We start from the raw sequence: 10414 nt of genomic DNA, 5'->3' as shown, positions 1-10414 counted from the left end.
AGGCACGGAGGGGGAGGCGGCGGGCGGCGCGTCCCTCGGGCAGGGAGAAGCTGACTCGGATCCCGCATTTGTCACCTCTCTCTAGGTCGCCTGTCCACGCACCCGTCCCCCATGGCAGCGTGGTCCCGGGAGGCTGTCCTGACCCTCTATCGGGCTCTGCTGCGCCAGGGCCGTGGGCTGCGCTACACCGACCGGGATTTCTACCTCGCTTTCATCCGCCGCGAGTTCCGCAAGAACCAGGGGCTGCAGCGGCTTTTTTTCAGCGGCTGGAGGACAAGGAAAGGCAGCTGGAGAAGGGGCAAGCTTTCCTGCAGAGCAAACTCGGGGGCCTGGTTTAGAGATTCCCTGTAGCTCCTTTTGGCCCCGGTTACTTCCCTCTTCTTTCCAAAATCCCCTCACCAACCAAAAGAGATGATTAACGCTTCCTGCCCACCACTGTCTTGAAGAAATCTGGAAGGTGCTTCTACAGGCACACCAGGAGGGCTCTCCTCTTTACAAATGCATTAGGTCACAGGTAGGTCATTTACAGTGATAAAACCACGTTCTTAACGCTACTATTACAGTTAGCTTTGTGAAAGTGCATTTTTTTCTGCCTAGGGATGAAAAGTCACTGTATTCCTGGTTCATCAAGGCAGGAACATTCCTCCTGAGATTGTAGCTTGGCCTTAGAAAAATGTAAGGGCAGTTTTAAACCATCCAAGTCAGGCAGGCTCCGAACCTTTGAAACTGACTTAGAAAACACATCTCAGGTCAGGTTGGGAGAGCTTCCTGGTGTTTTCACGTAGGTTCACTGAGGAGTCACCTCAGGTACAGCGGTGACAAAGTATGTTTTACAACACACGTAGTTGGCCAGGGAGAATCTTTAAATTTAAATATCAAAATCAGGTTAAATGGGAATTGGAGGAAACAAAAGTACACGTGTAAGAAAATATTAATGGTCATGTTATACGTGACTTGTATGAGAGTCAAACGCACCAGCCTTGAGAAAAGGAATAAATGTCTGGTGAAAGCAAGGGAGCTGTTCCCTTTGTGGTGTGTTGTGGTCTCTACTGTTGATTCTTGGGTGTCTTTGAAGTATCTGGGACCAGCCATTGTCCAAAAATGAGTCTGGGAGTGGATGCTCTGCGACCGCCTGTCAACTCCTGGGAAGATGCTGATTTGTAACGGACAAGCAGTTGACCATCCCTGCATCGCCTTGTCTGTTAGCAAAATTACACGCATTGGATTGAAAATAAGAAAATAAATTGACATTAAAAAAGCCATGCTTTCGTTGAGAAGCACAAATTAAAAGGAAAAGATCTGAATAGTGATAGAGTTTTACATGAAATACAGGACTTTATTGCAAAATATTGCTGAAGTAAATCTTACTTTCTTTTTTAAAAAGCATTAGGTGATTGCAGAGTTAAACCTGCTTGAATGATTAGAAGCCCCACGTCAAATTCGGGATGTTTTTCTTCAGGTCATAAATGGAGCTGGAAGCAAAGAAATGCTGTTATTGCAGAGCTTGGTCAGTATTGTTCTGGCATATCTGGGAATAACCAGCTTCTCGAGGGAAGATAATTAAAGAGGTTGCAGGGTTAGGTGGTCCCTTCCTGTGGCTCTGTGCCAAGACCCCAAGAGCTGTGAATGTGGGGTGGAGGAGAAGGGAGTGAGCCATTAGGGTTGCATGTTTTGACCCGTTTGTTTAATGTTCCCGCTCCTTCCAGGTGAGATGGCAGGCGCTGGGCAGCGCAAAGGGAAAAAAGATGACAACGGCATCGGCACAGCCATCGACTTTGTGCTGTCCAACGCCCGGCTCGTGCTGGGCGTGGGTGGAGCAGCTATGCTGGGCATCGCCACGCTGGCCGTCAAACGGGTGAGCATGTGGGACAGCGGGGTGGGACCTGAGCACGGGGGCGCTGGAAAGAAGGAGTGGGAAACAAAAAGACCCAGGATGCTGGCACTAGGCTGGGTAAAATGCAAACATTGGGCCCTTAACAACTCAAACTGTGCCTGGTGATGTTGCTTTAGATGTACGACCGGGCAATCAGTGCTCCCAGCAGCCCCACGCGCTTGAGCCAGTCGGGAAAGAGAAGCTGGGAAGAGCCAAACTGGCTGGGCTCCTCCTCGCGCTTACTGACCCAGGACATGAAGACTAACCTCAGCCGCTCCCTGCAGACCCTTCCCACTGATCCTTCCGCCGCAGACACAGGTGAGGAGTAGGGTGATGCTCCTGCATTGCAGAATCATCCAGGCTCATAAACCCTGTATTCATTTAAAGGAACGCAGGAAAGAGAATACTCTGTCTAGCCCAGGATTTTGATGTTTTTCTTTTAAGCAAGTCTATTGGTAACTTCAAGAATTAGAAGTCAGATTGGGAGCTAGTGAATAATAGTCATCTATTTGCATTCTTCATTCCTCTCGTGACTTCATGGTCTTAAGCTTTATTCTCCCTCAGTCTTTTCTCTTTCAAGCTGAATACTTATCTGTGCAATCTTTCCTCAGAAAAAGCCATTCCATTCCTTTGGAGGTCTTTGTTGCCTTTCTTTGGACCATTCCAGTTTGTTTGTGTCTTTTTAAGAAGGGAATATTCAAATTGTGAACGTACTAGCAATTTATAACAGTATTTCCTATATTATTTCTACCATTTTCCTAATAATTTCTGTAATGCTGTTTGCCTGTTTAGTGCTGCTTATCACTGAGTTAGTCTTCATCAGGCTCTAAAAAGTGACCTGCAGTCTTCTTTCTGAGTGGGATAATAAGTAATTTAGAGTCCGTCAGTGTTTGTTATATGTGTTTGGTTGGTTTTTCTCACAGATTTTACTTCATGTCCCTGGTCACTTTGGAAGATTTACATTTGGAGATTTAAAATAAAAATCGGGATTAAGCCTTTAACTTGATTTGCAGATTCTCTGCAAGAAAGTCAGCTTCGGGATGGCAGTGGATTTTCTACTGAGGAAACGTTAAATAACTAGTCAGCTGTGTTAAATGGGGTCTGGATCATTTGATTGGAGTCCCCAAAGATGAGAATTGAGGAATAAAACCATTGATGATGGCATCTTGCGTTCTTGACTTAAAAATAAATTAAAACTTAAGATGGAAAAATAAGTTTTTTCATGAACAGGCAATGAAGTCTGGTTCCCTATGGTTTTGCGGGCTATTTCCTTTTCACACAAACCCTTAAATCTGAGCAAAAGACCCCAGTGGGACAAGAGACAGCACCTGCTGAAGCTGGGTGAGGTGGGTCTGTGCGCAGCTTGGTCAGCCATCCTGCATGTGCTCCGTGGCCAAATGCCTGTTGCCAAACAAATGTGCAACAGCTGATTGCCTTAATGGGGCCACTGACTTGGGGGTTTTTCCTGCACCCATTAAGTACCACAGCCCTTCCAAATTCTTCCTTAATTCTCGTTGGTAATTTCTGAAATTTTTGGTCCATATTAAAAGAAGTCTGAAAGATAGATGGGAAAGATTGACTTATTTCTTTAGGAAACCAGTCAGAAAAAAAGGGGCTTAGAGAATCTGTGCAGGTTAGACATTGCTTAATAACGCAGATGGCAGCGTAAAGCTTTGTATTGCTGATATGTGCCTAAGAGCGTACTCTCTGCTCTCTGGCCAGTGAAAGTTTGAGGAAGGTTTCCATTGGGGCTATCATTGCCTGAACTCTGTTGGCCTCAAGATCTGTCAGCTCGCTGTCCTGATAAATGTTGATCAGAGTCCTGACAACTATTTCATTTCCAAGTGGCATGATCTCAGATCTCACACCCTAGTCAGGACTGGGTTTTGCTGATAATTTGTAAAAATCCATTATAATGTTAAAAACTTTATGAGATAGCAACGGTGGTTCAAGAGTGTTTTATCCACTGGTCTGGCATTATGTTAAAAGCTTCTGAACTGGTAACGGTACTGAATTTTTGATGAAATTGAACTGAGGTACTGCCCACGTAGCCATTAAAATTACTTCCTTGTACACAATGTTATTCTTGTCCTGGCTAAATTCCAAATCTAGTAACTTGTTCTCATCCAGTTTGATTCTTGTAGTAGTATCTTTTGAAGTTTTTCAGCACCTCCCTTTTGACTGGTACCTGCATAAAGCATGCAAAATGTCTGCTGATAGCTTTTGAGACCTAGGAGGCTGCACTTCGGCACTGCAGATTTTCTTCTGCAGATCGGTTCACAGTGAAACACTGCAGATGATCAACAGTTTTCCTTCTGTCTTGCAGACTTTTTCCGACCCACAAAGCCCAAGCCATCTGCCAAGAGGAGTCAAGTGGAGCTGAAAAAATCCCGCCTTCGTCTGTCTTTGCAAGAAAAACTCTTTGCTTATTATCGGAGGAAGGTAGCTATCCCAGCGGATGAGCAGGCCCGGGCCAAGCAAGCAGCTGTGGATATCTGTGCTGAGCTGCGCAGCTTCCTACGTGCCAAGCTGCCGGACATGCCCCTGCGTGACATGTACCTCAGCGGCAGCCTGTATGATGATCTGCAGGTAATTCCTGGGGCCGCGTGATGGGTCATTATTCAGAAGGCTGACTAGGCAGGGGCATTTCAGGCTTCCCTGTTGGCAGTGCTGGCTCAGCACAACATTCCTCTGTAATAAGGCTCTTGGTGTCGCCTTTCCCACCGTGGAGCCAGGCGTTGATTTCTGCAATAGTGTTTGAACAGGCGTGACCAGGCTGCTCCGGCTTTGTCTGCAAAGAATTTGCTTTTTGCTGTTTTATTTCTCCGGATTATCTCAGCCCTTCTTTCCTTCCCCTCTGTCTCTCCCTTTAGCTGTGCTTTTCTTGCTGTTTCTCTGGTAGACCTCTGTTTTCTCTCTGTCCCTGCTATCTCCTTCCAAATACATGACATTCTCTTAGAACACCTGTGTATTCGTGTAGGTCGTCCCTACTCTTTCTTTTTTAATGCATGTCAGACCTGGATTGGACAGCAGTCCCTGCTGCATATCTCCCTGATGGCAAGGTGGCCATGGCTATAGTGAGTGATTCAGAGGCACGCTTTTTTGTTTGAGTCAGAGCTCTGGAATGGAGTGTCGAATGTCCAGTGAAACTTAGATCTGGGGTCTTAATCACGTTGGTGAAAAGGGATCTTTTAATGACCTTTTTCCAAACAATGTGGCAGACCGAGTGAGGGCAGTAACTAGTTGTAGCATGGGATAATTAAAACATGGCAACTTAAGCTTGTCTAGAAACTTAATACTCTGCCTCCTGTTTTAAATTATCATATGGTGTTGCTGTGCCCTGGGCCAGCTGCATCTCACATCCAAGGAGTGGACTTAGAGCAATAGGAGGCAAAATGATTCGTCTATATGCTGTCCATGTCAGGTCCTGAAGTATTTACACATCTCTAAATAGTACATAGCATATAAGCACTAGCTTGGGTTATACCTTGGACTTACCCCACTGATGATGGGAAACAATCCTTCAGAATCTCTTTTGACAAAGGGAGGCTGTGAAACCCTCGCAGAGATGAGAGTGAGGCAGCTGAATCCTTATTTCAAGTTCCTTTGAACAGAACGCTATCTAAAGGTGGTGAATAAAACTGAGCGTGGCGAGAGAAAGCTTGTTCTTACTGACTTTTCTCTCTTGTGAAAGGTAGTGACAGCTGACCACATCCAGCTCATTGTGCCTCTGATGCTGGAGCAGAACCTGTGGTCGTGCATCCCTGGGGAGGACACTATCATGAACATTCCTGGCTTCTACTTGGTGCGTCGGGAAAACCCAGAGTACTTTCCCCGTGGGAGCAGCTACTGGGACCGCTGTGTGGTGGGAGGTTACCTTTCCCCCAAAGCTGTAGCAGACACCTTTGAGAAAGTTGTAGCTGGCTCCATCAACTGGCCAGCAATTGGGACTCTCTTGGATTATGTGATCCGTCCAGCACCTCCCCCAGCAGATTTGACACTGGAAGTCCAATATGATCCAGAACGGCATCTTTTTATTGACTTCCTACCATCCCTGACACTGGGTGACATCATCCTTGTGGCCAAACCCCATCGATTGGCCCAGAATGACAATCTGTGGCGACTGAGCCTGCGGCCAGCAGAAACGGCTCGCCTCCGAGCCCTGGACCAGTGTGATTCTGGCTGCCGTTGCTTGTGCCTGAAGATCTTCAAAGCGGTATGCAAGTCAAACCCAGCCCTAGGCCACCTCACTGCCAGCCAGCTCACCAATGTCATCCTGCACCTATCCCAAGAAGAGTCCAACTGGTCCCAGGACATGCTGGCTGATCGCTTCTTGCAGGCGCTGAAGGGGTTGATCCGCTACTTGGAGGCAGGTGTCCTCCCTAGTGCTCTGAACCCCAAGGTGAACTTGTTTTCAGAGCTCACCCCCGAAGAAGTGGATGAGTTGGGCTATACCCTCTACAGCTCTCTGTCAGAGCCAGAGGTCTTGCTGCAGACGTAATGGGGCCTTACCTAGGGAAGTGTTGATAGGGTTTAGCCAAGGTGGACTTTGATTACTGCGAAATATGTCTCCTCCACTTCTCTCTCTCTCTGTCTGTCTCCTTTTCGTTCACTAGTATTTCCTGCTGTGGAGTTGGTGCTCCCACTGAATTTCTTGGTGCTACTGGTCCATTTCCACCATCTCTGCCCCAACAGGTACCCATTGGCTAGGGAAAAGAGGCTAAAACTGCAGTTCTAAGATCTTTGCATAAATTCCACTGATGTTTATGTGTCTACCAAAAAAAATAAACCAAACTATGCACTTCTTTCTCCTGTAGTACACTTACTGCAGCGAGTCCATTTTGGTCTGAAGAAGGTGGAACTGGGCTGGTAAATCCAGTGACGATTTTAGCAGACTTGCATCCTGGTCTTTTCCTTTCCTCCAGTCTGACTTTGCCCCATGTTTCTTTTTCTCTGCTGTACCACACTGTCTCACTTTCCTCCTTTTTTTTTTTTTTTTTTTTTTGGTCCCTTTGACCCAGTCATGCAGGGCAGACTGAGTGAGATGTTTTGGATAGGGTTGTTTCTTCTATTTCTGAGTGGATAATGATTACACTGGCAGTATTTAGGGCTGTAGAGCTTGGAATAGGAGAATGCCTGTGCCCATGGCTCCTGCTTCTATGGAGCCTTCTCATCCTTTGGAAGCTGGGTTCAGGAGTAAGGCTGAGGCTTGCCCAGTCTGCTCCAACACAACCTCCAGTATGGGCAGTTCTCAGTGAAGCTGTCATAGGGGAGGAAGAAACCTTTGTGGTCTGGCTATGTGATGAGGCTGAAGGAACAGAGCTTGCCATTCCTGCCTAGCCTGATCTGCTGGGTGTTACTGGTGGGAATGGCCCTGGGAATGGAGAACAGGGTGGCTCCTTAGATGTCTCTGGCCTAAAGGAAGAGAGGTTGATTATGAGGGAGGGGTGGGAGACACACATGGGAACAGGGATTTTTTTTTTTTCATCTTTTCCCCAAGAGCTTATGGCGGTTCTGGTTTATAGGAGGTGGAAGCAAGACTGCCTGCCTCAAAGGGCTTTGTAATAAGCACACGTAGGCCAGATTCTCACCAGCTGTAAGTCTGTGAAGGTGATAGGACTGAACTGGTGTCATCAGCAAGGTTCTGTCCCATACACTGATATTAGGGTACATATGCAGAGCTGGCATTTAGAGATATGTTGGCTTTGCCATCTGCTCTCAGTATGTGTTTTAGTCCGCTCCCCAGACACCTCAGAACTGAGGCTGTCCATCCCCTTCCTCATTCCCATGCGCTGACTTTCCAGTGCTCCCAGTTTACAATTACTCTTAGAAAGCTGGAGAGGGCACACCTTCCCATTCAGTCTGTTTGCACCTGTTGGTAATGCAGTTCTGCCCACTCTGTGGCTGCTGTCAGGCCGTTCTCCCTTGGCTGCCCTCCCATCTGCTGCTTGATTGTGGTATGGATTTCGGGGGGCAGCTGCTGCACTGTCGGTATCTCCTACACCAGCCACGTGGACTCTGTGTACTCTGCATTCAGCCTTCTGGCCTCCTGTCTTCAGAAAGGGGAGGGAGGGTGTCCTCCTGAGTCTGGGGCTGTCTCTCTCTCAAAAGACCAGCGCAGCTATTGTTACAGAAACATACTTGCCTTTCCCCAGCTTTAGCACCTTTTTTTTCCCCTGGCTGTCCGGCCTCCCTCGCCAAAGAAGGAGGGGTACTGCGGCAGCAGAGTTTGGAGGGAGCAGGAACCCTTTTCTCCTCCCTTCCTCTCAGGACTTACTCCCCTTTGACAGAGAAGTTTCAAGGTGAGGAACCATGGAAGGGAGTCTTCAGCCCTTGTTTTCTTCTTAGAGGCAGTGCTGGTGAGATGAGGGAGGGAGCATCTTTCTCGGACAATCCGTCCATTTTAGCCAATGTGTCAGACAGTAATCTGTATACAATGATAACGCAACGTTGCATTTTAAATTATTTAATCCTTAGGGTACTGGTATTTTCTAGATTGCCAGATGTGTACTTTGAAGTTTGTGTGTGTATTTAAAGTCTGTAGTCTATAAAAGGTTAACAGAAATTCCGTTTGTATGATTTTGTGTTTTGTAAGTTTTGCAGCAGTCAGTGTTGGTCAGCTGTTGATTGCTCTTCACTCTGGTTCCCATATTTTTTCCCCTCTTCCTTTCCCTGCCCTCCACTGCCTTTCTGATGTCAGCCTTCCTACCCTAAAAGCAGACAGATGAGACTTTGGAGCCTATAGGCTATTGGGGGAAATTCCCCTTTCTTCTAATTACTTGAAGGTCAACAAAAATATTAAAATATCGGGGTTGTCAGGAGTTCCCCATATGTTCATATCTTCCGTGTGATCTCACCCTCACGTGGTGCTGACTCCAATACCATGGTCTTCATGCAGAATTGAGCAGCAACATGGTTTGGAATGATCAAAACTGTAGATAGAAAAAAGGTGAGACATAAACAGGAGGAAGCCACTGTCTGAGCTGGCTTGAGAACAGTTGCCACATACATATCTGTATATAGAATTTTTTATGTGAATGCTTTTACTTCTTCCTGGCAACCTAATGAATTAATATTTTATGGCCATTTCTTGCTGCTATTGAACTCAATTTGTGTATCAAATGGAGACTGAAGCTGCCTTTTTGCCTTTTCTGTAGACTTTGCTCCACTTCACTTGACTCACTTCCATCATTTCTTCCCTTCAGTTTTTTCCCTCCTCTGAGCTAGCCACAAGCCCGTTCTCAGGAGGCAGATGCTCACTTCCTACAGGCAGCCACCAGGTGGGCAATTGCTGCCCTGGCAGTGGCAGTCTCAGCACAGGCCAAAGATGTAATGGGTCACAGGGACACTGCAACTAGGAGTATTTCAAGAGCAGAGTCAGGCATACAGGAAGAGGCAGGGAAGAAGGAGCAGGGTAAGTATGCAGGAAACTTACACTAATGCTGTACCCAGCCTGTGGGTCAAACAGACTGTTGCAGAGTCTTTCGAACTGGCACCTTTCAGTATTAAATGCAGTACACGTGTTGACGTACAGCCCGGAGGGCTCCCTTCCCTAGAGGTAGGCTCCTTCCTAGTCAAAGCTGTAGCACAGAGCAGGAGAACCTAAAGCTGAATGTGAAAAGGGCAGCTCCCGGCCACCTTCCTGGCAGAGCAGCTCGGAGACAAATTGATTGTAAGAGGCCCAGAGCGTGTTTTTGGTTGGTTGCTGCCTGGGCTCCAAGAATGCCTCGGTGCGTTCTGCTATAGCTTAGCTCATGCGAGCTTCCCATGAGATTGTCATCTTGTTCCCTGTAACCACAGGGCGAGGACCAACTTGTTCAGCAGTGAGGTTTCACTGCTGCTGAGCTCCACCGCTAATCCTTCAAGTCAGATGGATTTCTTTTCCAGTGTTTGAAAGCAATTATGGAAACAAGAGGCTGTTTTCTGCCTCCTGGCGAGCTGCCATCAAGGCCCTCACTCTTAGCATGTGGGTACTCGCAGTGAGAAGTGAAGAGATGATGCCCCATCTCTCCCAGGGCTGGAGGCTGTGGATTTGCAAAGGGGAGAGTCTAAGTGCATGGTCTGTGACAGAGTCCGTGAAATTCTGAAATAAAATGACTTTCCACAATAACCTGGTTGTTTCTGGTGTGTTTATAAACAAAGGAGCATCTCGGCTTTTGTCTCAGTGCATCACCTTTATGCTGACATAATTCTGCACCACAGCACTGCTTAGGGACCGACATGCCCCTTGCTGATTCACTGCTTTCCCTTTGCGGCTCTGGGTGCTCAGTGCTCTGCAACGTGCCTTGAGAGAGCAATCAGCACGGTACTGCAGCGTGCTGGCTCCTGGCAGCATTCGCATCAGTCACAAGATGATGCGTAATTATGGCGCTGTGCCTCCCATCCTTTCTCCGATAGCCCGCGTGCCCGGGCAGGCACCTGCCTTTCATGTGGTTCCTCAGACTTCACAGGCTTCCGTGCTTCTTAATATTAAACTTTCCCGTGCAGACTCCCCCGCCCTTGCTCAGTCTCACCTTGATTTCTACCTGCCAATCCTCTCCC

The 10414-nt window shown here is 47.3% G+C and overlaps 1 protein-coding gene across 1 annotated transcript; it reads left to right on the top strand.

Annotated features, from left to right (window-relative positions):
• Positions 1-415: 415 nt before the first annotated feature.
• MIEF1 (mitochondrial elongation factor 1) lies at positions 416-6548 on the top strand. Its single transcript, XM_009573963.1, has 5 exons — positions 416-514; positions 1707-1855; positions 2011-2191; positions 4200-4462; positions 5568-6548. Exons 2-5 carry the CDS (start codon positions 1712-1714, stop codon positions 6372-6374), a joined length of 1395 nt encoding a protein of 464 aa, XP_009572258.1. The 5' UTR covers positions 416-514; positions 1707-1711; the 3' UTR covers positions 6375-6548.
• The last annotated feature ends 3866 nt before the right edge of the window (positions 6549-10414 follow it).

The sequence above is a fragment of the Fulmarus glacialis genome, unplaced genomic scaffold (assembly GCF_000690835.1).
Source record: "Fulmarus glacialis isolate BGI_N327 unplaced genomic scaffold, ASM69083v1 scaffold30673, whole genome shotgun sequence".
Taxonomy (NCBI): domain Eukaryota; kingdom Metazoa; phylum Chordata; class Aves; order Procellariiformes; family Procellariidae; genus Fulmarus; species Fulmarus glacialis.
This window is presented reverse-complemented; position numbering and strand designations above follow the sequence as displayed.